General features: G+C 45.2%; 2 protein-coding genes across 2 annotated transcripts in view; one reads left to right on the forward strand and one right to left on the reverse strand.

Moving 5' to 3' along the window:
- On the forward strand, nt 1–18,027 carry CAT (catalase). The gene is made up of 13 exons (XM_032970549.2): nt 1–311; nt 8,661–8,832; nt 10,169–10,279; nt 11,363–11,493; nt 12,517–12,621; nt 12,805–12,930; nt 13,465–13,656; nt 14,060–14,212; nt 14,343–14,481; nt 15,070–15,200; nt 15,705–15,812; nt 16,163–16,246; nt 17,271–18,027. Exons 1-13 carry the CDS (start codon nt 246–248, stop codon nt 17,322–17,324), a joined length of 1,572 nt encoding a protein of 523 aa, XP_032826440.1. The 5' UTR covers nt 1–245; the 3' UTR covers nt 17,325–18,027.
- The window catches only part of LOC116951836 (tumor susceptibility gene 101 protein-like), a 15,649-nt gene continuing 5,216 nt past the window's right edge, over nt 17,515–27,947 (reverse strand). Inside the window, exons 4-6 of the mRNA XM_032970617.2 lie at nt 23,994–24,059; nt 22,453–22,616; nt 17,515–21,304 (exon numbers count right to left, since the gene is read on the reverse strand). Of these exons, the coding sequence (XP_032826508.1) occupies nt 21,185–21,304; nt 22,453–22,616; nt 23,994–24,059 (350 nt within the window). The 3' untranslated portion in view covers nt 17,515–21,184. The remainder of the gene's footprint in view (nt 21,305–22,452; nt 22,617–23,993; nt 24,060–27,947) is intronic.

Genomic DNA, 27,947 nt, shown 5'->3' on the forward strand with positions numbered 1-27,947 from the left:
TCCGCCCTATTTGTTACCCCGCGGCCTCCCCTCGTGGCGCAGTCCTCACCGGCAGCGAGACGGCTTACTCCTCCTGCTGCCGCCCTCCGCTTGCACCACCCTGCAGCAACAACAACAACATCAGCAGCAGCAACAACACCAGCAGCAGCAACAACAACACCAGCAGCAACAACAACACCAGCAGCAGCAGCAGTATCATCATCACCATCCCGTCGGTGTCGTCGACTCCGAGCCGTGAACGAGCAATGGAGCATCCGAGGGACAAGGCCCGGGACCAGATGCAGCTGTGGAAGGACGCGCGCAAGGGCGCGGTGAGACCTCGGCCACTGCCATTACCCCCCTCTCTCTCCTCCTCTTCGTCTATCCTCATCATCATCCTGCTGATGATGATGAGGATGAGGAGGAGGTTTTTAGTGCCGTAGGCCCCTTACAGTAGCTCCTGCTGCAACCTCTGATGACATTGTTAAAGTAGCTCACACTGCTGCTGCTGCTTTAACCTCCTCTAATTACATTGTTACAGTAGCTCCTGCTGCAACCTCTAATTACATTGTTAAAGTAGCTCACACTGCTGCTGCTTTAACATCTAATTACATTGTTACAGTAGCTCCTGCTGCAACCTCTAATTACATTGTTACAGTAGCTCCTGCTTTAACATCTAATTACATTGTTACAGTAGCTCCTGCTGCAACCTCTAATTACATTGTTACAGTAGCTCACACTGCTGCTGCTTTAACATCTAATTACATTGTTACAGTAGCTCCTGCTGCAATCTCTAATTACATTGTTACAGTAGCTCCTGCTGCAACCTCTAATTACATTGTTACAGTAGCTCCTGCTACCTCTAATTACATTGTTACAGTAGCTCACACTGCTGCTGCTTTAACCTCCTCTAATTACATTGTTACAGTAGCTCCTGCTTTAACATCTAATTACATTGTTACAGTAGCTCACACTGCTGCTGCTTTAACATCCAATTACATTGTTACAGTAGCTCCTGCTGCAACCTCTAATTACATTGTTACAGTAGCTCACACTGCTGTTTTAACATCTAATTACATTGTTACAGTAGCTTCTGCTGCAACCTCTAATTACATTGTTACAGTTGCTCACACTGCTGTTTTAACATCTAATTACATTGTTACAGTAGCTTCTGCTGCAACCTCTAATTACATTGTTACAGTAGCTCACACTGCTGCTGCTTTAATATCTAATTACATTGTTACAGTAGCTCCTGCTGCAATCTCTAATTACATTGTTACAGTTGCTCACACTGCTGCTGCTTTAACATCCAATTACATTGTTACAGTAGCTCCTGCTGCAACCTCTAATTACATTGTTACAGTAGCTCACACTGCTGCTGCTTTAACATCCAATTACATTGTTACAGTAGCTCCTGCTGCAACCTCTAATTACATTGTTACAGTAGCTCACACTGCTGTTTTAACATCTAATTACATTGTTACAGTAGCTCCTGCTGCAACCTCTAATTACATTGTTACATTTGCTCACACTGCTGCTGCTTTAACATCTAACTACATTGTTACAGTAGCTCCTGCTGCAACCTCTAATTACATTGTTACAGTAGCTCACACTGCTGCTGCTTTAACATCTAATTACATTGTTACAGTAGCTCCTGCTGCAACCTCTGATGACATTGTTACAGTAGCTCACACTGCTGCTGCTGCTTTAACCTCCTCTAATTACATTGTTACAGTAGCTCCTGCTGCAACCTCTAATTACATTGTTAAAGTAGCTCACACTGCTGCTGCTTTAACCTCCTCTAATTACATTGTTACAGTAGCTCCTGCTTTAACATCTAATTCCATTGTTACAGTAGCTCCGGCTGCAACCTCTAATTCCATTGTTACATTTGCTCACACTGCTGCTGCTTTAACCAATAATTACATTGTTACAGTAGCTTCTGCTGCAACCTCTAATTACATTGTTACAGTTGCTCACACTGCTGCTGTTTTAACATCTAATTACATTGTTACAGTAGCTCCTGCTGCAACCTCTAATTACCTTGTTAAAGTAGCTCACACTGCTGCTGTTTTAACATCTAATGACATTGTTACAGTAGCTCCTGCTGCAACCTCTAATTACATTGTTACAGTTGCTCACACTGCTGCTGTTTTAACATCTAATTGCATTGTTACAGTTACACACACTGCTGCTGCTTTAACATCTAATTACATTGTTACAGTAGCTTCTGCTGCAACCTCTAATTACATTGTTACAGTTGCTCACACTGCTGTTTTAACATCTAATTACATTGTTACAGTAGCTTCTGCTGCAACCTCTAATTACATTGTTACAGTTGCTCACACTGCTGTTTTAACATCTAATTACATTGTTACAGTAGCTTCTGCTGCAACCTCTAATTACATTGTTACAGTTGCTCACACTGCTGTTTTAACATCTAATTACATTGTTACAGTAGCTTCTGCTGCAACCTCTAATTACATTGTTACAGTTGCTCACACTGCTGTTTTAACATCTAATTACATTGTTACAGTAGCTCCTGCTGCAACCTCTAATTACATTGTTACAGTTGCTCACACTGCTGTTTTAACATCTAATTACATTGTTACAGTAGCTCCTGCTGCAACCTCTAATTACATTGTAACAGTAGCTCACACTGCTGTTTTAACATCTAATTACATTGTTACAGTAGCTCCTGCTGCAACCTCTAATTACATTGTTACATTTGCTCACACTGCTGCTGCTTTAACATCTAACTACATTGTTACAGTAGCTCCTGCTGCAACCTCTAATTACATTGTTACAGTAGCTCACACTGCTGCTGCTTTAACATCTAATTACATTGTTACAGTAGCTCCTGCTGCAACCTCTGATGACATTGTTACAGTAGCTCACACTGCTGCTGCTGCTTTAACCTCCTCTAATTACATTGTTACAGTAGCTCCTGCTGCAACCTCTAATTACATTGTTAAAGTAGCTCACACTGCTGCTGCTTTAACCTCCTCTAATTACATTGTTACAGTAGCTCCTGCTTTAACATCTAATTCCATTGTTACAGTAGCTCCGGCTGCAACCTCTAATTACATTGTTACAGTAGCTCACACTGCTGCTGCTTTAACATCTAATTCCATTGTTACATTTGCTCACACTGCTGCTGCTTTAACCAATAATTACATTGTTACAGTAGCTTCTGCTGCAACCTCTAATTACATTGTTACAGTTGCTCACACTGCTGCTGTTTTAACATCTAATTACATTGTTACAGTAGCTCCTGCTGCAACCTCTAATTACCTTGTTAAAGTAGCTCACACTGCTGCTGTTTTAACATCTAATTACATTGTTACAGTAGCTCCTGCTGCAACCTCTAATTACATTGTTACAGTTGCTCACACTGCTGCTGTTTTAACATCTAATTGCATTGTTACAGTTACACACACTGCTGCTGCTTTAACATCTAATTACATTGTTACAGTAGCTTCTGCTGCAACCTCTAATTACATTGTTACAGTTGCTCACACTGCTGTTTTAACATCTAATTACATTGTTACAGTAGCTTCTGCTGCAACCTCTAATTACATTGTTACAGTTGCTCACACTGCTGTTTTAACATCTAATTACATTGTTACAGTAGCTTCTGCTGCAACCTCTAATTACATTGTTACAGTTGCTCACACTGCTGTTTTAACATCTAATTACATTGTTACAGTAGCTTCTGCTGCAACCTCTAATTACATTGTTACAGTTGCTCACACTGCTGTTTTAACATCTAATTACATTGTTACAGTAGCTCCTGCTGCAACCTCTAATTACATTGTTACAGTTGCTCACACTGCTGTTTTAACATCTAATTACATTGTTACAGTAGCTCCTGCTGCAACCTCTAATTACATTGTAACAGTAGCTCACACTGCTGTTTTAACATCTAATTACATTGTTACAGTAGCTCCTGCTGCAACCTCTAATTACATTGTTACATTTGCTCACACTGCTGCTGCTTTAACATCTAACTACATTGTTACAGTAGCTCCTGCTGCAACCTCTAATTACATTGTTACAGTAGCTCACACTGCTGCTGCTTTAACATCTAATTACATTGTTACAGTAGCTCCTGCTGCAACCTCTGATGACATTGTTACAGTAGCTCACACTGCTGCTGCTGCTTTAACCTCCTCTAATTACATTGTTACAGTAGCTCCTGCTGCAACCTCTAATTACATTGTTAAAGTAGCTCACACTGCTGCTGCTTTAACCTCCTCTAATTACATTGTTACAGTAGCTCCTGCTTTAACATCTAATTCCATTGTTACAGTAGCTCCGGCTGCAACCTCTAATTACATTGTTACAGTAGCTCACACTGCTGCTGCTTTAACATCTAATTCCATTGTTACATTTGCTCACACTGCTGCTGCTTTAACCAATAATTACATTGTTACAGTAGCTTCTGCTGCAACCTCTAATTACATTGTTACAGTTGCTCACACTGCTGCTGTTTTAACATCTAATTACATTGTTACAGTAGCTCCTGCTGCAACCTCTAATTACCTTGTTAAAGTAGCTCACACTGCTGCTGTTTTAACATCTAATTACATTGTTACAGTAGCTCACACTGCTGCTGCTTTAACATCTAATTACATTGTTACAGTAGCTCCTGCTGCAACCTCTAATTACCTTGTTAAAGTAGCTCACACTGCTGCTGTTTTAACATCTAATGACATTGTTACAGTAGCTCCTGCTGCAACCTCTAATTACATTGTTACAGTTGCTCACACTGCTGCTGTTTTAACATCTAATTGCATTGTTACAGTTACACACACTGCTGCTGCTTTAACATCTAATTACATTGTTACAGTAGCTTCTGCTGCAACCTCTAATTACATTGTTACAGTTGCTCACACTGCTGTTTTAACATCTAATTACATTGTTACAGTAGCTTCTGCTGCAACCTCTAATTACATTGTTACAGTTGCTCACACTGCTGTTTTAACATCTAATTACATTGTTACAGTAGCTTCTGCTGCAACCTCTAATTACATTGTTACAGTTGCTCACACTGCTGCTGCTTTAACATCTAATTACATTGTAACAGTAGCTTCTGCTGCAACCTCTAATTACATTGTTACAGTTGCTCACACTGCTGTTTTAACATCTAATTACATTGTTACAGTAGCTTCTGCTGCAACCTCTAATTACATTGTTACAGTTGCTCACACTGCTGTTTTAACATCTAATTACATTGTTACAGTAGCTTCTGCTGCAACCTCTAATTACATTGTTACAGTTGCTCACACTGCTGCTGTTTTAATATCTAATTACATTGTTACAGTAGCTCCTGCTGCAACCTCTAATTACATTGTTACAGTAGCTCCTGTTTTAACATCTAATTACATTGTTACAGTAGCTCCTGCTACCTCTAATTACATTGTTACAGTAGCTCCTGCAACCTCTAATTACATTGTTACAGTAGCTCACACTGCTGCTGCTTTAACATCCAATTACATTGTAACAGTAGCTCCTGCTGCAACCTCTAATTACATTGTTACAGTAGCTCCTGCTGCAACCTCTAATTACATTGTTACAGTTGCTCACACTGCTGCTGCTTTAACATCTAATTACATTGTTACAGTAGCTCCTGCTGCAACCTCTAATTACATTGTTACAGTTGCTCACACTGCTGTTTTAACATCTAATTACATTGTTACAGTAGCTTCTGCTGCAACCTCTAATTACATTGTTACAGTTGCTCACACTGCTGTTTTAACATCTAATTACATTGTTACAGTAGCTTCTGCTGCAACCTCTAATTACATTGTTACAGTTGCTCACACTGCTGCTGTTTTAATATCTAATTACATTGTTACAGTAGCTCCTGCTGCAACCTCTAATTACATTGTTACAGTAGCTCCTGTTTTAACATCTAATTACATTGTTACAGTTGCTCACACTGCTGCTGCTTTAACATCTAATTACATTGTTACAGTAGCTCCTGCTGCAACCTCTAATTACATTGTTACAGTTGCTCACACTGCTGTTTTAACATCTAATTACATTGTTACAGTAGCTCCTGCTGCAACCTCTAATTACATTGTTACAGTTGCTCACACTGCTGTTTTAACATCTAATTACATTGTTACAGTAGCTTCTGCTGCAACCTCTAATTACATTGTTACAGTTGCTCACACTGCTGCTGTTTTAATATCTAATTACATTGTTACAGTAGCTCCTGCTGCAACCTCTAATTACATTGTTACAGTAGCTCCTGTTTTAACATCTAATTACATTGTTACAGTTGCTCACACTGCTGCTGCTTTAACATCTAATTACATTGTTACAGTAGCTCCTGCTGCAACCTCTAATTACATTGTTACAGTAGCTCCTGTTTTAACATCTAATTACATTGTTACAGTTGCTCACACTGCTGCTGCTTTAACATCTAATTACATTGTTACAGTAGCTCCTGTTTTAACATCTAATTACATTGTTACAGTTGCACACACTGCTGCTGTTTTAACATCTAATTACATTGTTAAAGTAGCTCCTGCAGCAACCTCTAATTACATTGTTACAGTAGCTCACACTCCTGCTGCAACCTCTAATTACATTGCTACAGTTGCACACACTGCTGCTGCAGCTATTGCTCCATAAATGTGTGGCACGTTTGAGGGGCAGCCTAAAGCGACGGAGGCGTGGTTGTTTCCACCTCTACCAACGCGTTGTCGTGTTAAACCACTGTTGTTAGGGCTTGCTGGCTTGCTGCTGATGCTACTGCTGTTGCACACTGAATGCAGCTGCTGATGTATCGCTGCTGCGGAGTGAGACGTTGCTGCGTTTTGTTGTTGTCTAGGTCACGGCGCTCCAGTCTCTCTCCCACCCCCACCCCCCGATTAGACCATCGGCGTTGGCGCATTGCCCCCCCACAACCACCACAACCCCCCCACCACCACGGCCTTATGTCGAGTCGGCAGTAACGTGGTCCCCCTCGTTGGTCGAAGGCGGCGGGCAACTCTGGCTTTTGGACGGGGCAAGGGGGTGGGGAACAGCCGGATTATCCTAGCTGCCACACGTGTGGTAGCTGCTGCACACGTGTGGTAGCTGCTGCACACGTGTGGTAGCTGCTGCACACGTGTGGTAGCTGCTGCACACGTTTGGTAGCTGCTAACACGCGTGTGGTAGCTGCTAACACGCGTGTGGCAGCTGCTAACACGCGTGTGGCAGCTGCTAACACGCGTGTGGCAGCTGCTAACACGCGTGTGGCAGCTGCTAACACGCGTGTGGCAGCTGCTGCACACGTGTGGTAGCTGCTGCACACGTGTGGTAGCTGCTGCACACGTGTGGTAGCTGCTGCACACGTGTGGTAGCTGCTGCACACGTGTGGTAGCTGCTACACACGTGTGGTAGCTGCTGCACACGTGTGGTAGCTGCTACACACGTGTGGTAGCTGCTACACACGTGTGGTAGCTGCTACACACGTGTGGTAGCTGCTACACACGTGTGGTAGCTGCTACAGACGTTATGGGCCCCGCACTTTCAAGGCCCCCGCGCTAAATACTTTCAAGCTATCAGTTCCGGTTCAGTGATTCTGCACTTCCTCGATTACTCTAGTCCTATACTGCCTTCAACTTTTATGAACGACTGGGTGTTTAAGGTTAGCGATTTGTCGTATTATCTGTCTGTATAGCAAATAAAAAAACTTATTTTACTATGCAAGTTTAAAGTTTGTTTTAATATTTGTGTTTATTTTTTTTAGTTATTTAAGGCCCCTTTATAACATATGCTACAGGCCCTGCACTAGCTTAATCCTGCACTGGGAAAGAAGCTTTGTGGCCCTCGACTTGATTTCAGGCGAATCCGTGGGCCAACGTGGGGACCCACCGGGCTGCTGCTGCTGCCCCGCTGCTCAAGCCGAGCTGTGTTTATCCGCCACTGCCAGCAGCATCTTTGCCGGACTCATCGGGTTCTAGAGGGGGCAGTGGGGGGGGGAGAGAGCACAGCAGTTGTTTCGACCTGGCGACTCCCGTGCGTTCTCATTTAAGCGCGTTCAGTCACTTCCGAGCACCTCCTTGGCAGTTGCCAAATTAATTTGAACGTTACCGACTGACATTTCTCTCGCAAAAATATAATTGACATAATGCGCAGATAGAAACACGGGGCGAACAATACGATAGGTTTATACGCGATATTGCATTGATATGCATGCAAAACGAGATTTCCCCATAAAAGTTGCAGAAAAATGCTGATTTGTAAAATGTTGTGCAATATAGCATGTCCAAACCGACAAACGAATTGCACATTCAATCCATGTATTGCCAACGGAGGTCGACTAAAGGGGAGGTCCATTCTTGTGCCACTGAATTTATGCCCTTCGATAAGCAACTTTCATTCAGACCGTGTCTGAGGCTTTCCTAGATTAAAATAAAACTGGTTTACAGTATAGGCTGCTGCAGGGCTACCTTGTTGTGGGCAGCAGATGACAATACAGCCAAATTGTTGTTCTGTACTGTGCTCCATTGTCTATGCTCCGCACCTTCACAAATCCGAATTGATCAGTCTGGTGAAGCATGGTAAATAACCTCCTGACCCGCACAGCATGGGGAAGGCTGCCATCCAAAAGTGAATTGACAAACTGGCAAGACATCATTCTCCTTATGATTAATCTTTGCCCATTTTTGTTGTCCCGACAGCCCCCTGAAGTCCTAACGACGGGTGCGGGGAACCCCATTTCAGACAAGCTGAATGTTCAGACGGCGGGCCCTCGTGGGCCTCTTCTGGTGCAGGACACTGTGTTCACGGACGAGATGGCGCACTTTGACCGCGAGCGCATTCCCGAGCGCGTGGTGCACGCCAAGGGTGCAGGTATAGCATGCGCGCCTTTCCCCGTGCGTGCGACAGAGGTAATTTTTGCAGCAGTGGCGTCTCTGTCGTGTAGTGCGAGCCACCCGCTCTGGTTTGGCGGATGTTGCCCAGGCGGGTGGTTACAACTTTGCCACGATACGAGGGTACTGTGATATATTGTAAGATATATGTGACCGCATGATAGAGAGGAACGTGGCAGACTATCGTCAAGTCCTTGTGGGCAATGCCGATTGCTTTTGATATTTTCCAACAAGGTGCCGTACATTGTAACTGATACTAATGCCAGTGTCAAAATTGTTGAGACCTTTGTGTATCTGAATCGCATGCCCTGTTTTTTGCCAATACCCCGAAGTCTATCGTGGTAGATGGTTTCACCGATTCTGTGACGGCACCCGTCACTGCTAGGCAAATGCATTGCTGTTGTGAAATGTTTCGAGAACGATGTAAATGAAGCAGAGAAATTATCTGAGATTTGATCAATTACTGTACCGACACTCAGAATCGGAATCTTTATTTATACTAAATCCGATGAGCTTTAAAGCTCTTTTTCACAGATGTCCGGCGACCGCCATGTATGTGATGGTGGAACAACTGGTTGAGTTTCTGAGGTCACACTACCCTGGTTGCTTGACATAAACAAAAAATTGCTATGACTCAGATATTGACGCTTTTGGAGACCATTTTATATTATCACAAAGGTGTTGAGTGACCAAACATATGCAACATCCAGCTGCTGTGTTATCCCTCATATGCAATGTAAAAGCACGCAATTATAAGAGTTGTGCTATGGACAGGCGAGAAACGCTGTCTCCAGGATCCTCCTGACAACCTGTGAGAGCTATGCTGGAAAGAGTTGAGGAGATGGGCGTGCTAGGAAAGCCAGCACTTCTCGATCCTCAGTTCAATAATGTTGCCTGTAGGTATTGAAGAGAAAAAACTAGGCCACAGGTGGTTGAGACGGTAGCTCCAGGCTCAACACAATAGGAGCCAGGATTATCTCAATAGACACTTGTTAGCAGAGCCAGCTGGTGACATAATGGGCTGTTTTGATACTGCAGAATCAACGTCCCAGGGCATATGAACGGACATTAGCGGTGCAGTCAGAGAGGTGAACCATTACTTGGAGCAGCCCCTGCTGGATATGAAATCCAGGAACCCCATTGCATGCTGGGAAGAAAATCTCCAGCTTAAAAACCTGGCTGCACTGGCAAGACACTATATAGCTATACCTGTGACATCTGTAAGATTTCAATAATATGGGTCAATATCGCAATCAAAACTTGACATTTCCCTGTCTAAAACTGCTCACGATGGATGTGTCTTTGTGCTCCTGCAGGTGCATTTGGCTTCTTTGAGGTAACGCATGATATCACCAACTACTGCAAGGCCAAGGTGTTTGAGCACGTTGGCAAGCGCACACCCATAGCTGTGCGCTTCTCCACTGTGGGTGGGTTGCGCACAAACACTGAACACTCCCCCTTGCACTCGCTTTCATAAACTCAAACAAGAATACGTATCGCCACATGCATGAAAGCCAACACACCTGTTTGTCATTCGCACTCGGGTAAATTTGTTTCAAGCATATGCATCTGCACCAGTTGTATGTGTTGCCACATGTCTGGACGAGTTTTGATTAATTTGCAATTATTGTTTAATTCTTAGTGTGTGTGTGTGCGCATTTCACCGTGTACTTGGGTTGTGTGATTTATTTTTGTCCGCATTAGTTACTGGTGTGTTTTTCTGTTTGAACGTGTGGGTGTGCCTGTGTGATATTTCTGTAGAGCTGTATAAGTTTATTGCCGAGCGTTGCCCACCTCGTGTGCACTTTCATTTTAGCGCACGAGTGTGTACGTGACCTCGTGTAGGTGTGTCCCTGTCTGCCGTCTTGTGCGTGTGGCCTGCACATCTTGGTATTGGAGTCATTCAAATGCTCCGAAAGCAGTTGTCGGTGCACAAGCATAATTTTAATAACACAACGTTGAGCTCTCAATGGTCATTATCATAACGTGTAATAAATATCCACTGTAAGATATGCACTTCAAAAACAACAATTCAAATTTATGTAGCGTCTAAATGAGGGTGGAGCGGTGGTTTTGTGGTTAGCGCACTTTGCTACGAACCCGGCTATCTGATTAACAATTATATATTCGATTTTAGCGTCGAAATGCAATTGCCTCTCAAGAGACTTCAAAACAACTACATCACAGGGAGTGGGGGCAGGGAAATATTGGAAAGTATGTATGTATTTTGAACTTCTTTTGCACCGTACGTAGCCAATCGTGATAATCGGAGGTGCAGGGGAAGGACATCAAATTAAACACAAAAAGATGCCCTGAAGAAATCAGTTTTCAATTTAGATTTAAACGTGCATAGCTCCAGTGGGTTCCGAATATCGGAAGAGCGTTCCAGACGGCCGCAGAGTGAAGAGAGAACAACAAATATGGCATGGCCCGGGAACGAATACAACGTTTAAGATGGTGTGTGCAAGTGGATGCGGTGACGTGTGCTTGCGTACATTGCGGGCGAGCAGGTGGAGAGTCTGGCTCTGCGGATACCGTGCGGGATCCACGGGGGTTTCCTGTGAAGTTCTACACGGAGGAGGGGAACTGGGACCTCGTTGGGAACAACGTTCCAATCTTTTTCATCCGCGACCCGATACTGGTTTGTGGTTAAATTCGTAGCCTCTTGACTCTTCTTTGCCACGTAAACTTGCACCCCCCCCTCAATCCTTCACGAGTGATTCTCTTGTCATGGGTCCGTTCAGACATTTAGAAACGTGTGCATGGTGTTTTGCTTGTGGCATTTTGTCGACGTCTTTGCTACTTGGGTATATTTCTTATTGACACGTGAATGTAGCGTCACATATGGTTACGCTTGAATGTTAATTATTTTAAAACATCCTCACTGTTTGCCCCTATTTCGGTATTTGCTTACCTAATCATATTTGCTCTGTCTGTATGCTTATGTGGCTACCTTGTGTTTGTTCACTGCGGCCTCGACCTAAGCGCTTACACCTTTCAGTCACTGACCTCGTTATCTCCTGGCTGTTTTTTTGTGTGCTGCGTGTGCACTTTTTGAGCGGTGACACCAATGGTTACCGGTCTTTGGGATACATTTGCTATAATCATCACCAGCAGCTTCCATTGTCTATCCACGGTTGGATGGAGACCTTCCAAAGCCGTTGCTTTTCCCATGCTCCTGCGATACCGCATTTCAGCTGTACATGAACTGATCTCATCTTTCCATCTTCCATGGTGGTGGTCATCTCGTGCGCCTTGTCTTCCTTCGCCGTCATTCCATCATCAGTCTCATTCATTGGCCAGCATCCCTTCAAGCGATGTTCCACCCAAGGCCACCTATGTTTGATATCTAATTTATGTTTGTTCCCTGACCCTTGTGGTTGCCCTTTCTGGCTCTCAGTGTAATTCCAAGTATCCAATAGTATACGGCACACTCTCCGTATGTGGTAAATTAACACGCAAACTGTCAAACATCATATTGCTTGTCTAGAGTGCAGCTGAACCTTACTGATAATTAATCGTTTGGTGTTAGTGTCTATAAATATGTGAACCTCACAGCATATATGTGCGTAGCATTGTGTCGAGTGATGTTTATGTGCAAATTGTTGGGCTTATTGGGAGCAAGTAACACATTTTTTTTGACCGGCATTGTGACTGTGCGCAGTTCCCATCTTTCATCCATACCCAGAAGAGGAACCCCCAGACCCACCTGAAGGACCCGGACATGTTCTGGGACTTCTTCTCTCTCCGCCCAGAGTCCCTGCACCACGTGAGTCATGCTCCCACCCTCTCACCCTCCCAAGCCGGACTAACAGAGGCCACAGTCCATGTGCTCAATGCAAAACCAGCCTGGTGACTCTTGGTGCAATTAGACGGGGATATATTTTACATTTACCTTCAATATTGTAATTTGTACATTTCTAAATCTGCAGCTCATCTGTCTCCTAACCAGATGTGCATCCTGTTCAGCGACCGCGGGATCCCCGATGGCTACAGACACATGAACGGCTACGGCTCCCACACCTTCAAGATGGTGAATGCTGCTGGTGAGGCTGTCTACTGCAAGTTCCACTACAAGGTGAGCTGCGAGCGGAGGGTCCATTAGTGATCTCTATTTATTCTGCATAGCCTCTGGAGATGCACATCTCAATTCAGAGGGGATCTTGGCAAGATAATGCTTGTGTCTGGAACCTGGGGGTAGGAGTTCAACATGGAAAGTGCGTAGAGACTTGCAGAAACTGCTGCTTGCTTATTAGATCGCTCCGGTGGCGAGATATTATCTGCCTTGCCTGGTATACAGGAGGATCATGAGTTCGATCCTGACCCTGATGATGTTTTTATATTTGTAGTTTGCATGTTTACCCATGGTCGCATGGATTTTTCTTCAATTCCTTCGGTTTTCCCCTCCACTTTTAGAAACATGCGTTTAGAGTATTTGGCTGCTGCTAGACATTTCCACGTAATAAGCCACTTCGTTGAGTTGTCATTTGTGGCCAGGTGGTTTCTGAAAAAGGACTTGAAAGCTCAGTGGGCCTTGCCTGGTAAAAAAAAAAAATAGTTCAGAGTTTTTTTTGTCTAGTTTATGAATTGAGCACGTGTCCCCATGCTGCAGACTGACCAAGGAATCCGTAACATACCAGTGGAGGTGGCCGAGCGGTTGTCTGGTACTGACCCCGACTACAGCATCCGTGATCTCTACCGGACGATCGCCGATGGCAACTTCCCCACGTGGACGCTCTACGTGCAGATCATGACCTTTGCGCAGGCCGAGGTCCATCGCTGGAACCCGTTTGACCTCACCAAGGTACCTCTGTCAATCCCGCAGGTGCTCCGGGCTGCTTTTTTTGTCCAGTCACTGTCTTTCATCCGATAAGATTTACATTTGTGTTGGCATGTCATCAAGAGCGTTCACCTTTTGCAAACATTAAACGTGCAGCTAGCTATCACCACTTTGCTGAACTGCTTTTTGTGTTTAGTTTGTTGTCCTACCCCCACACCTCTGATTAGCGCGGTTGACTATGTACGGTGCAAAATAATTTCAATATAGATTATACATACATACACCACCATGCACTTCTAAAAACATGCACGACATCAAACACTTATAACGTCTCACGTGCTGTTTCATCTGCCGTGGGTAACTCCTGTTAAGACTTGTGCCATAGTCCTGATCGCGAGAGGGATCTGTGTGTGCCCCGTGTGCTCAGGTGTGGCCGCACGGGGAGTTCCCCCTGATCCCGGTGGGTCGCCTGGAGCTCAACCGCAACCCCACCGACTACTTTGCTGAAGTTGAGCAGATTGCCTTTGACCCGTCCAACATGCCTCCGGGCATCGAGCCCAGCCCAGACAAGATGCTGCAGGTCTCGCCATCTCTGCCCCCCTCCTCTCCCCATCCTATAACCGCTGATGTCATTAACTACGACGACAACGCACAGTATCGTTTTGGGTGAATTTACCTGTGTCGGTGCGTGCGTGTGTGCGCACCTTCAGGGAAGGCTGTTCTCGTACCCGGATACACACCGGCACCGTCTGGGTGCTAACTACCTGCACCTGCCGGTGAACTGCCCTTTCCGTGCCCGCGTCCGAAACTACCAGCGTGACGGTCCCATGTGCATGTTCGACAACCAGGGTGAGTTGCCTGTCTCCTGAAGCAGCTTTGTGTTCTTCGTATGTTTTATAACATCAAATATATTACACGGGTCTAATGTTTTTTGTGTAGGCATGTGCACCTCTCTGTTCGTGCTCCCCTTTAATATGATGCCAAGGGTTTCTCATTGTGTAACGTCCCAAGTGACCTAGGCACCACCATTCTTGGTCACGCATATCACTAGCAAACAAAGTCTGGGCTTGATACAGTGTCATCACCATTGCCACGCAGGGAGAATTGAGCAGAAATTATCAGCGGAGAATGATACGACGTGGACCCTGGGCTGCACGTCTGCCAATCTTCCCATTACGGGCACTGTCTTAACAGACCGCGTAAGGTTTTCGCAGTCGTGCTGCGTAGCCTTTCTTGTGTTTTCCGGTTGTCTGACACTCTGCTCCACGTGCAGTGAGTTTTACAGCACTTGGAGCGACACGTCGGACACCGTGCCGAACAACGCGTGGTACAACCCGAAAGTGATTCGGGAGAGCGATTATTCTGTCAAGCAGAACGTTGCTGCAGCTGCCTGACCGGACGCGTAAATGGAAATTTTTGTCTTGCGTTTGCTTACAGCCGGTGCACCCAACTACTACCCAAACAGCTTCAGCGCTCCCGAACAACAGCCACACCTGCGCGAGCACAAATTCGCCGTCAGTGCCGATGTGCAACGCTACAACTCTGCCGACGATGACAACTACTCGCAGGTAGGCACACGTAACCTCGCAAGCCGAGGCACCAAGGGTACCGCCGGTGCACACACTTTGGTCAGCACATTCAGAACTTGAAACACACACACAAAAATAAAAAAAAATTCAAAATCCTCTGTGTGCATCCACACACAAAAGAATGTACCGGTTGCCCTCGCTTTATGCGGGTTTGGTTTGTGCAAATTTGTGCATATGTGGATAACCAATTTCTACCCGAAATTAGCTATATGTGGTTTGAATTCACTCGTATGTGGGTAAGCGTTCGGACGTGGGACATTGTGTGTACTGTATGCGCTACTTAGCAGACAGCTGTCTCGTGCGGCTTGGCTTTGTGCGCCCTTGTTTTGGAACGAATCTACCGCACAAGGCAAGGGAAACCTGTACACGCGCACACACACACTAGCATCCCAACAGCTGCTCGTGTGTGGAGCGCTGGTTATGGGGTGCGCTGGTTCGACTGTGTGTGTACATTGTGCCTCCGTGCGTGTGCGCCCTGCGCAGGTGAACACGTTTTATGGCTCCGTGCTGAGCGAGGCTGAACGCACGCGCCTCGTGCAGAACATCGCTGGCAATCTCAAGGAGGCTCAGAAGTTCATCCAGGAGCGCATGGTATACACACGAACGCACCTACACCTGCACACGTGTATACGCACCCACACGCACATACACACAAATGCATTTGAAATGTATCTGCTTAAGCGTGTTTGTTTCGCATGCAGCTGTGGTGCAGTAGTTTTGAGATACTTGGATGGTATTGTTAGATTCTGTTCACATGCTGCACTGAGGGAGCTACCACGCAGTGCATATTGTACAGGGTGGACATGTTGACACGAGCGTGTGCCAATGTCGGTGCACATATTGAGCGAAAAGCCCACGATAAAGGCTGTTTTGTACGGCGTTGTACGTTGGCCGTGACGGACCTCACCCGCTGCGTGGTACGTGACCCCGTGCGCTTCCAGGTGAAGCAGCTGACCCTGGCACATTCGGAGCTGGGCGCCCGCGTCAAGGCCCTGCTGAATCAGCACAACGCTCGCTCCTCCTCGGTACGCAAACTCACCTGGGGAACCTGGTCACTTAAGACACGAACGCGGGCGCAGACGCAACCAAGGATAACTTTGATCGCATGACAACGGCACTCACCTGGAGATGTTGCGACCTGAAGGCATCGCTGCCTGCCCACCCCAACCTCTGCTCAGTGGGAGGTCATGCCTTCTCTGATAGCCGCCTGTTGTCTGGAATTCCCTCGTCCCAGCCGTCTGTGCTGCAGGCTCTCTGCGCCTGTTCGAGGGCTCAAGGAACTTTCTCCTTCCCTTTGCCTGTGTCCTACGAAATGTCTGTCATGTAAAAAATTAATGATATTCAGTAAAAACCCAATGGGCAGGCCCTATTATGTAGCCACACCGAGTTGCCTGAATAATAAAATAAACCCCGCAGCCTCCACTTCCCCCGAGAGCACGTGGGTGCAACGACAGTGCCACGTGGTAGAGCAGTTTCCGTCTATCCCCCCACCCTCCTGTGCGTGCCACTGTTTTCAGAGTATCGTAGCTCGGCAACAGCCGTGTTGGTTGCAGGCCAGTGGAGGAATCGAATTTCAAGCTCCGTGGTTTTTTTTCATCAGACAGTAACTCCTCTGTAACGCTCTTTTTTAACTTGTTACTTATTGCCAACTCGGGTTTAACAAGTTGTAGCCTATTTTTGTAGTGTTACATGGGGTGTTTTGGTCGACAGCATACTGGTGGTGCTGAAGCTAATTGGCACGTTTATTCCTGTGACAAATGTATTTAATTGGCTATATTGGGTGGAGGGTGAATGGCACACGATCTGAACCAAATATCATTTAAGAATCATATGTCGCGGAAGCCTGCGTGTTAAATCCAGGTTGCGTTATATGGAGAGTACTATACCTAACCACAGCATACACAGTACACGCACAAATGTATACATGGTACTTTAGTTTTTATCTTTCTCAGCGGCTTGGCTCTGCTTTCATCCAGCAGTGGATTAACCAGGATTACTGCTGATCATGATAATGAAGTAATGTTCCGTTACTTGTAATTGTGTTTCCAGAATGCGGTGCACACGTACACCCAGCACGGCTCAGGTGAGAAGGCCAACCTGTGAGCGGTCTGCACTTCCTGGTACCCGGCAAGGCCCCACCAGGGCCTCTGCTCGGGCCAAGGTGACCACAGGAAGTAGCTCTTGGCACATAAACAAATCGTACCAATCGAGCTTTCAAGTTGTGACTTTGAGATTTACTTTTCTCAAATCAATTTTGATTGATGTGGCCTTCGATCTATTTTTTTGGCCAGAATGTAGATTCCATATCGCTTCCGTCCACATTAGGAGAGCTAGGAAGTTGCTGTAGATTTTTGCTATGATTACTGTGATGGGAAAAAAGACTGACTCGTGAAGAATCGTAAAAACCTCGGTTTTCAGGCCTCGTGCTGCCACTGCATGTTCTCAGCCTAGGAAAGGGCAGCTTTGTTCATTACCAATTTGACAAAGAGATGCCACATGCATAATCTAAATTTGCACTGCAATGCAGCGTTAGAATTGAACTGATCTTTTGAGGTGGCATGAGAATAAAAATTTCATGTGAAATTTGTCTGTAGCCTGTTCTTGATGTGAATCTCATTAACAATACACCAAAGGACAACTTGTCAGACGGCAGTCTCGACTATAGGGTACTCCGTGTTGCTGCCATCTTTCCAATATACCTTTCATGTATTATCATGTTAACAAACTAATCGTGTGCATTATGATAACCGATTTTGATGGTCATCTGTTTGTACTAAAAAAAATTAAACTGATTTATGAAACTGCAGATGGTTGTTTGGCCTCCATTCACATGTTTTTGCCTTGAGATACAAAGCACCATATTTTTGTAATTTTTTAAATAGCCAAGAAATGTTTATTTTTTTCCAAGTGAGAAACACAGGATATGACAATGTACAGCCTGCCTGCACCCAGTCTAAGTTATAATACATGGAGTGGTGGTGTAGCTATTAAGTGTGCAGGTTCTGTAACTGCACCAGGGCCCACAGGCTAGAGGGGGCCAGGCCCAAGGCTACAAAATGTTGAAATTGAACAGAGTGCTGCTGCCCCATTTAATCCCTTGCACCAGAGCCCATTCCAACCACGCACCATGCCACTGGTATGGGAGGAGTGTGAAGACCACCAGAAGGGATGGCCGAGGTGTCGTCCTTGGGGAGGGAGACGTCTACGATGTATGTCTTGGTGCTGAAGGGTGCAGCCAGATACGTTTGAGCAACTAGGTACAACCAGGAAGAGGAAAAAACCTGAGCTGTGGGTGCTGCAAAGGCCAAAAAAACGTTTCTGTAGGAAGTAAATCTCACTTGAGATTCTATGGGAGATGAAAACCCTGCAGTGAATTTGAGCTAAAGCCTGTCTTGTCATTGATATATAGAGCCTCTATTCAAGGTTCTTTACAAGGGTTTTTAGTGGTACAATGAGAGTAGCTAAACGTGATATGGTGAATAGGTATGGGGAGTGAGTATGGGAATTAGGGGTACCTAGGGATGGAGGGAAGGATAAGCCATGGAGAAGAGGTGGTCTTAAGGGAGGAGCGAAAACTCGACGGAGAGGGTGCTTCTCGCTTGATGTGGAGGGAAAGTTTGTTCCGGGGCAAGTAGGGAAAAGGAGCAGAAACGGGATTGTGCACAAGAAGAGGGAGGAACGTTTTAGGAGTAGGAGAGATGAAGAGTGGAGCGGGTGGGAGGGGACAAAATGAGACAAAGGAAGCGAGGTACGGTGAGGCAAGGCCAAGGTGTTTATATACTATACAAAGATAAAGATCCCCCATATAGCCTAAACAGACTGTAGGGGCAAAGTGCTGTTAGCGAGCACCTATGAAGGCCGGAACGGCGCACGAGGGGGTGGGTAGCCAGCATCAGTCTCCCCCAGTGGCGATGTTTACACACCGCACCAGGTACTCATTTGAGACCGAGTCGATCTAGGGGAGGCCCGGGACCGGTTCAGATAATCGTCACTGGTGTTGGCCGTGAGCGGGAATCAAACCCGGATCGCCAGGTTCATAGCGCAGTGCGCTAACCGCTACACTACCGCTCCCCACACAGCACAACATGCATTGCAAATTAACTGTGTGCGTTCTATTGAATGTTGCCAAGATGCAGGTGTCCTGCCTGCAAACTGCAATCCAAATGCATGCGCACACTACAAGCAGTTGAACCAATAACTTGAACATCAAGGTATTCTGTGTAGGACCATCGGGAATCAATTTTGAGCCTGTCAATACACGGTTCGTTTAAGGCCCTCCCCAGGCTGTGTTGGTCATAGGGGCAGGTGGGGTGGTGGTTGTTGGCCATCCAGCATTTAACGGTGCTGTTCAGTGCAGGATGACGGTGAGGCGCAAACAGCATAAGAGTATAACAGATTTTTCTGTACTGTCCTCTGCTGTCCACGACGTAGCCCAAGGTATGCCTCTGACAACCTGCAAGGTGATCAAGCCTGGCTTGGCTTCCTAGACATTGAGATGCATTTCGGGTGATTTGTACTTTTAAATTCTTTGCTACTTTTCTTTTATCAGTACAAAAACCCAACGTTGTTTTTTTACAGAAAATGTTCTGATATAATTTGGTCTTAGTGAAAACACAATTACTGCAAGTGAAAACACAATTACTGGAACGTGTTGACGTTATTCTAATGGGACGGGAGCAGTGCTCAAGTTTGAATTTGTTCCTTTCACAAAAGCAATCGCGCACACACACACGAGACCAAACCTAGGTCACATGTTCCTCATGCTATTACTACATCAAAAATCTTCAACATATATTTGCATATTTTTTTCCAATGTAAGTAATAATACATACTTTTCACGTTTCCTTGTACATTCGCACAAGTGCTCATCTGAAAAGCATACTAGTTATGCTCTTGCATATACAGTATTTACTTTGCCAATGCCTGTTTGCCCAAGCTGAAGGTATTAAGAGTCTCAGTCCCACTACTCATCACCACCTGTGAAGTGGTTCCACATTCAGCCACTGGAATGTGCTACAAAAAAAATATTAAACGGTGTGCAACTTGTTCCCACGATAGAAATGAGTGACAGGCGAGAATACCCTGCTGAATGGCTTGCGGTTGGTTATCTGAATATTCAGTGACTCAAATCGCAGCTCCAGTCATGTTCTGTTCACCAGCAACAGGGGGCCAAACACCATTATATATAAAAAATGCATCGCCTGCAGCCCTGCATTATTGCTCATTATCTTCATGATTGGCAAGCACAATGTACTCGCAGATATAAATCTGTTAAAAGGCACAAATGGCTCGCAAGGAAACTTTGTTAAAACATAAACATTCAAATAAATGACCTGCCCCATTATTCAGCTCCAACTCTGGAGCAAGCCTTCCATTTGTCTCTTGTGACTCAATATTTCTATGGCTTGAGAAAAAAGCCAGAAAAATCTATCTTAAATTTTCGTCTGAATCATTTCACTTTACATAACCGTGTTATAGCAAACACTTAAATGAATTACATTACACAAAACCACCAACCTGGAGATCAACCATAACCTTGAGCAGACTCTTGGTATTGGCCATTGTTATAGTAATTCCCACGTGAGTATGCTTTTAAATAAGTCAGTATATACTAAATGCCATGATGTCTTGTGTGACAGTAAAAGGCATTCCACTGGGAAACCAGCTCGAGTCGCTGCACAAAACACCCCCCCCGCCTCGCACCTCCCTGCTACTCCCAGCAGAAGCACACAATTGGTGCTGCGTGCGACGCATATAGTGCCACCGCACTCGCCCTGCACCAATACCCACGTGTCCACCCAGCACCCCCACACCAATTCCTTCTGCACTCCCATCGCTCTTCAAAGCTCTCGAGGCTCCAGTCAGTCAAGTGTCATGGCACATCCCGTCAGGGGGCACCGCCTGGACTGGCTCGCCGGTCTGAGAACCCCAAGCATGCCCCTTGGTGAGGTCGATGGGTTTGGTCACTGCCAGGAGTTGTAAGAAGGCGGGCTTGTGGGCCCCCTCGGGAGAGCCGATACGGGCGGCTCCTTGGCAAAGACGTCCGCCATGGCTTGCAGGAGGCCACACGTGGTGGAGTTCGGCTGGGGACGTAAACATTCGCACACGCGGCACCAGTTGAGCGAGGCACATGATGTGGAGATGACAGTGACGTGCGGTGAGGTCAATGGCTGGGGAGGCACTGGCTAGTGTCAGAGCCAGATTCACACACTGAGGGGCGCGTGGCCTCACGGAGGGGGGCGTTAGACACGTCCCCCTCAGTGAGGCAGATGTGATAGCTGCCTCCCCTGGTGTTTTTTCATTGCAGTTTCATGACGAGACCAGCGAGCCTAAATATCTTTATGCACATACGTGAAATAAGCTACCTGGAGTGTGGAAGGCGAGGACATGAAATGAAGGGATCTACAAACATTACATTGGTGACATACAGAGATAGTAACAGGCACGCGCTTGTTGTCCGTGCTCCATCCAGTTACTGAGGGGTTGTGCAATCAGAGGGGAGGCTGAGCTCGTCGCTGCCTCACCTCTCGTCTCTTCCTGTATTTGCAGTGTAGCTCCGCAAATTTGGCGATTTTGACTATAAAAATGATTGGAATTGTACAGAAATTACATTTATAACACAGATCAGGGGAAACATCTTAATATTTATTTTATTTGATTATTCTTTTTTTTTACTTTTCGTAACAGCTATTTTCATTGGAGTATGACAGGCGAGGCTCTGCCTCCCCTGACCGCACGTCCCTGTGAGATGATTGCTTACATGAAAATTTACATTTCAATTGAGAAGGCTGGCTGTGATTGAAAGAGTGTTGTTTGCACACACTAATGTTGAAAAGGCCCTTAATAGCATGTTAAATGGTTGGTATACTAAACTATTTTCCTTTTATTTAGCAGGTAAGGCCCACTGAGCTATTAGCTCTTTCTCAGAAGCGACCTGGCCACAAATCATAGCTAAACAAAGTGGCTTATGTGGATTTTTTGTTTGCAGCCAAATACTCTAAACGCATGTTTCTAAATGTGGAGGGAAAAACCGGACCACCTGGAGAAAAATCCACGCAACCACGGGGAGAACATGCAAACTCCAAATATACAGGCATCGGGGTCAAGATCGAACCCACAACCTCCTGTGTACCAGGGGAGGTAGTTAACATCTCGCTGCCACGGCGTGTGGTGCGGTTGTAACAAGACAAGCTGTGGTGTTGCTTGTACAGGTTGTGGTGCGCTCACACACATGCGTCCAGTGCTGCAGGTAGGGCAAATACACTCGGCCGCGTGAGTCCACGTGGTGCCCGGGGTTGAGAATCATATCCTGCGTAGGCTGCACGAAGGCCAGCGGGGGGCTGTACGGGAACGACTCGGGGAGCCACAGGCGCACGGGCATGTTGTACTCGACCCCTGCGGGGCATACAGGCGGGCGGGCGTGGCGGGGTCACGCGGCACGGGGCATCACTCACAAGCTGCATTCTCATGGCAAGGGTGCGATGCATGACTTCCTGTGGAGTGCTTTACAGCGAAAAGATGATTTGGCAAGATTAACACTAATTCCAACGACGTCGATAAACTTTACTTAACCGTCAACTTAACACAAGCACCTCTGCTTCATTCGACAGGTTTATTTGATGTATCGTTGTTCAACCACGGTAAGGCTCGTTGAACTAAAAAAAAATTCGAGATGACCTCGGGGATTGGTGGAGGGGTAGAAAGATACAGAAAAATTAAAACAATTGACAACCGAAAATGTAACGATTAACAATTTGAAAAGGGAAAAAAAGCACGATGGCCAACAGATGGTGATGTATCTTGAACTTCTTTCGCACAGTACGTGGCCAACCGTGCTTAACGGAGGTGCGAAACAGAGGTGTGATAAACTCTGTCGCATGAATAATAATTCAAGATGTATCATTTGCAATCACTGGCTTGGAACTACACTTCAGAAAATGTCCGAGGCACAGTCCGAGCGAGCGTTTTAATTGTCGTTACAATATAGGAGACTGTGCTTTCCTTAAGTCAACAACATTTCAGCATTTTTCACATCATGCGTGGCATTTCAGGCCAGAAAAAATACAATCTTCAATGCAACATGAGCCATGTAGCCTCATGCAGGACCTATAAAATACCTATAGCGATGAAAAATGAGAGCTGTGAAGACATGTTCACTGTGATTTAAACCGACAGGGAATATTACTAAGTTTCTAGTTTTGTAATCCGACGATACTTTCAAACGTAAACAAACGTTTCAGTTTGACTCAAACACTATCACTTATAAGTTATAGGGGTTATGCATTTTGTTTAAAACTGATATCTTGAAACGAATATAATTTGTTTAATTGTGAGCCTTCTTCCTGTTAGACCGGTTCGAAAGGCTGTAACCTGTAACTATCATAACACTGAGAACAAGGAAGTCAGATCTGTGCATGATGTATGACCTTTTTAAAATGTTTTAAAACAGTGATCCCCAACATAGGAACATTCACCGGACCCTAACTTTAACTCCAAACTTAAAACAGCTTCCATAAAATCCAAAGCATCCATTCAGTCTGCTGCATAAGCTCTGGAATTAGAGAAAGAACTTATCTCTCCGCAAGTAAGACGACCAAGTAAAAAAAAGTATTGAGACTTACCACATTAAACCATGGTAGCACACACGTGAACCCTCCTCACGAGCTGAGTGTGCGATTAATACGGTCACGTGCACATGTACAATACAGAACACATTTTGATCCATGCAAAAAACATAAGCACACGTGTACACATGCACACACACCCACCCACCTTCATAAATCACAGGGATTGTTCCACTGAGATGCAGCAAATTCTTGTCAATCCCATTCGTGGCCACTGAAAGGAAGGGGCATCACCGATGCATTACAACAATGCTTTCCAGCTATAAATATCCATCACAATAGAGCATTCTGAACCACCAAGAATTGGACATTTTTGTCTGGAAATAATTAAAGGCGGTTCCCCTTTTACTTTTACTACACTATGCGTTCCTGGAAACCCCGTCGTAAATCAGACCCAATTTTTCCATACACAGTAGAAACAGTCGAAACATCACTTGCCGAAGTGTTTTTTTCCACATCAATTACATACACCCAGCCATCAGATTTACTATGGAAGTCGAAAAAGATGGCAAGCTACCTTTTTTTGGATGTCCTAATAAAAAAGAGACCTGATGGTTCAATGAGCCACTCTGTCTACAGGAAAGCTACCCATACGGATGCTTATCTGAAACCGGATTCCCACCACCATCCATCACAGAAGAATTCTCTCATCAAGACTCTGCACCATAGAGCCCAATGCATATCCGACCAGGGACACATAGGCAGTGAACTCAAGCATGTACACCAAGCTCTTAAGGCTAATGGTTACTCCGACTATACAATCCGCAAAGTTACCACTCAAACCATGAAGAAGGACCCTCTTGAGGAGCCTTTCAAAACCATCACTTTACCCTACATTGCGGGTATTACAAAAAAAGATCTCCAAAATCTTGAATAAACACAAGATCCAGGTCCGTTTCAACACATTACATAAAATCCGTGATCTGGTTCCGTCTGTAAAAGATGTGATTCCGGACATACAGTACCCTGGTGTTTACAAACTAAGTTGCCTCTGTGGTAGTAGTTACATTGGAGAAACCAAACGACATGTCTCGGACCGCATTCGTGAACACAAAGCAGACCTTAAAGACGGTAGGACCAACACCTCGGCCATGGTTGATCACTGTTATAATTCAGTAGGCTCACACGATATTGACTTCTCCAAGACAGAGGTTCTTTGCAAGCCATCTGGCTACCATGAGAGATTCGTTCATGAGGCTATCCACATATACAAACACAGAGACAATTTCAACCAAGAAGATGGATTCTGGCTTAGCAATCATTGGAAGGATTTGATAAACCATTTCGGGTCTTAATTGATTGTTCACGCTTACGGTGGCTTTCAGACAGCATACATTAATTTTTCGTCTCCCCTCTCCTCTTTCTGAACATAGATGGACTCGTCCATCTATCAAACTGTCAAATTGCTACCCGTGGTGCTAACGTTAATAAATAAATAAATGGATGCAAACCGCCACTTCTTTCAAATGTTCTTGCCATTGGTTTTCACACCTGATGATGACCGCTTGTGTTGCAGTCGAAACGTCGTGAGAATTTTGTTTTATATATTTTATTATTTTATTGTTTCCCTTCAATGTGATTTTACCGAAAGAACCAAGAATATAGGGTTTAATAGGTAAAAATCCACAAAAACACTTGAGAATAACAAAATCTCCACGCCAAGTCTGCGTCGTAAGTTAAGTTTCTGCATCTTAAATCGATCGATGGTGGCATTATATAAACGTCGTAAATGTGGATTGTTGTAAACCAGAGACCACCTGTATGAAGAAGGGGCCTTAAAACAAAACAATTGAATCAAGGTAAAATATTTGTGCGAGTTGTTTGTCTCCAATGAGTAGTGACAATCAAAAACATTGTCGAAGTTCTTCACGTAGTTTGTCAGTTTTACTTACAGGGGAATTCAGCATTTTTTTCAACATTTTTAGAAAGTTCAAGAGTTGGGTAGGGAGATTTGATGAGGGTCAGTCGATGGTGAGGAGTTGCCAACGAGGTGAGAGATATTAAAAAGCAACGAGGGAACACAAAATAACGAGAAATGTGAGAAATCCACACACAAAGCAGCACGTGGACAAAATAAGTGACAACAGCAACAACAGCCACCATTCGCCACTAAGTTGAGGTAGCGTCGCCACACTGCCTGTGCCAAGCCAGATGCACTTTGAGGCCACGTGAAGTGTCGAGGGCTCGCCGGCAGGTCACATGACAGACCCAAGTGCCATAGGTTGACTGAGATTACTCGCAGATGCACCAACACACATGCGCAGAAATAGGCTAATTGCCACAAGCAGGTACGGCAAGAAAATGACATAGACAGTGAGAAGCAATAAAACATTGAAAGACTAAGACAAAGGAAAACAACACGTGTAGACTTTCAATCAAAAACCACGTGGTTCTCTAAAGCACTTAGTTAAACAGTGAAGGTAAAAATTTTATTCAAAGCTTTCGTGACTGCAGGGATTCATATTCTTGGTTCTTTCGGTAAAGTCACGTAGAAGAGAAACAATAAAATAATTAAAATATAAAACAATAAAATTCTCACGACATTTCGACTGCAACACAAGCAATCATCATCAGGTGTGTTGCAGTCGAAACGTCGTGAGAATTTTATTGTTTTATATTTTTATTCTTTTATTGTTTCCCTTCTACGTGACTTTACAGAAAGAACCAAGAATAGTGAAGGTAAAGTCAATATCGATGGCAATGCACTGTGCCAATTGCTGTTCACAACTGCGATCATTCTTCTTATCCCGTGCATAGCAGTCCCAAGTTTAACTTTGGTGTGCAATGAGAATAATGGCTGGGAACGAGGTGGTTACTCTTACGATGCAGGCTAGCTCCTACAGATTAAGAAGTTAAATTCTCAACCTTTGCAAGAACAGAAGATGTAAGATAGAGAACAATGTTAAACACAGGATTATCTACTGCTTACCCCACCATGGGAAATTGGAATTTCCACCACGAGTTATGTTTGAGCAAGACGCACCCAGAAGTTTGACACGAGAACACGATTGTATCACCTCGCCATTAAGGCTGCGCTTCTCACTTCAAAGGTATTTCCTCCTCAATGTACATTTAAGAGGTGCTCATCTCCTTTACAGTCCTGAGCCAGTGGTGAAAATTCCACGTTACTATGGTGGGAGTGAGTGTTTTCCAAGGGACAACCAATCTTGATTTCCCGCACACAGTAAGTACTACTTATGTAAAAGATCCCAGATGGATGATGGGCTAAGTAAGACAACCCCCAGCCACAATTTGAACTAACAACTTCATGATTGCGGAGCGTTGTTGGCTCTATCGCCGAGCCATCTGACCGCTTTTACTTGAATGTGGAGAATAATCCGGCTGAGTGATGAACGTGGCAATGCAAACAGCAGCAGTGGTTTCCATCGCCGCCGAGTGAGTGGTAGAGGTCATGGGTGCCACATACGAGTGAGTGGTAGGTAGGAGGTGCCGAATACAAGTGGTAGGTAGAAGGTGCTGTATACGAGTGAGTGGTAGGTGGTGGGTGCCGTATACAAGTGGTAGGTAGTGGGTGCCGTATACAAGTGAGTGGTAGGTAGTGGGTGCCGTATACGAGTGAGTGGTAGGTAGGAGGTGCCGTATACAAGTGGTAGGTAGTGGGTGCCGTATACGAGTGAGTGGTAGGTAGGAGGTGCCGAATACAAGTGGTAGGTAGAAGGTGCTGTATACGAGTGAGTGGTAGGTGGTGGGTGCCGTATACAAGTGGTAGGTAGTGGGTGCCGTATACGAGTGGTAGGTAGTGGGTGCCGTATACAAGTGGTAGGTAGTGGGTGCCGTATACAAGTGAGTGGTAGGTAGTGGGTGCCGTATACGAGTGAGTGGTAGGTAGTGGGTGCCGTATACAAGTGGTAGGTAGTGGGTGCCGTATACAAGTGGTAGGTAGTGGGTGCCGTATACAAGTGAGTGGTAGGTAGTGGGTGCCGTATACGAGTGGTAGGTAGTGGGTGCCGTGTACAAGTGAGTGGTAGGTAGTGGGTGCCGTATACAAGTGGTAGGTAGTGGGTGCCGTATACAAATGGTAGGTAGTGGGTGCCGTATACAAGTGAGTGGTAAGTAGTGGGTGCCGTATACGAGTGGTAGG

This window comes from Petromyzon marinus, chromosome 3 (genome assembly GCF_048934315.1).
Source record: "Petromyzon marinus isolate PM22_M1 ecotype Great Lakes invasive population chromosome 3, UKy_Petmar_22M1.pri1.0, whole genome shotgun sequence".
Taxonomy (NCBI): Eukaryota; Metazoa; Chordata; class Hyperoartia; order Petromyzontiformes; family Petromyzontidae; genus Petromyzon; species Petromyzon marinus.

Bases quoted from the DNA above. Each gene is read 5' to 3' on its own strand.
- CAT (XM_032970549.2), top strand. From the start codon at position 246: ATGGAGCATCCGAGGGACAAGGCCCGGGACCAGATGCAGCTGTGGAAG. The intron at 8,833-10,168 runs GTATAGCATGCG...GTGCTCCTGCAG, and splicing joins GGTGCACGCCAAGGGTGCAG to GTGCATTTGGCTTCTTTGAG. The intron at 14,482-15,069 runs GTGAGTTGCCTG...GTTTGCTTACAG, and splicing joins GTGCATGTTCGACAACCAGG to CCGGTGCACCCAACTACTAC.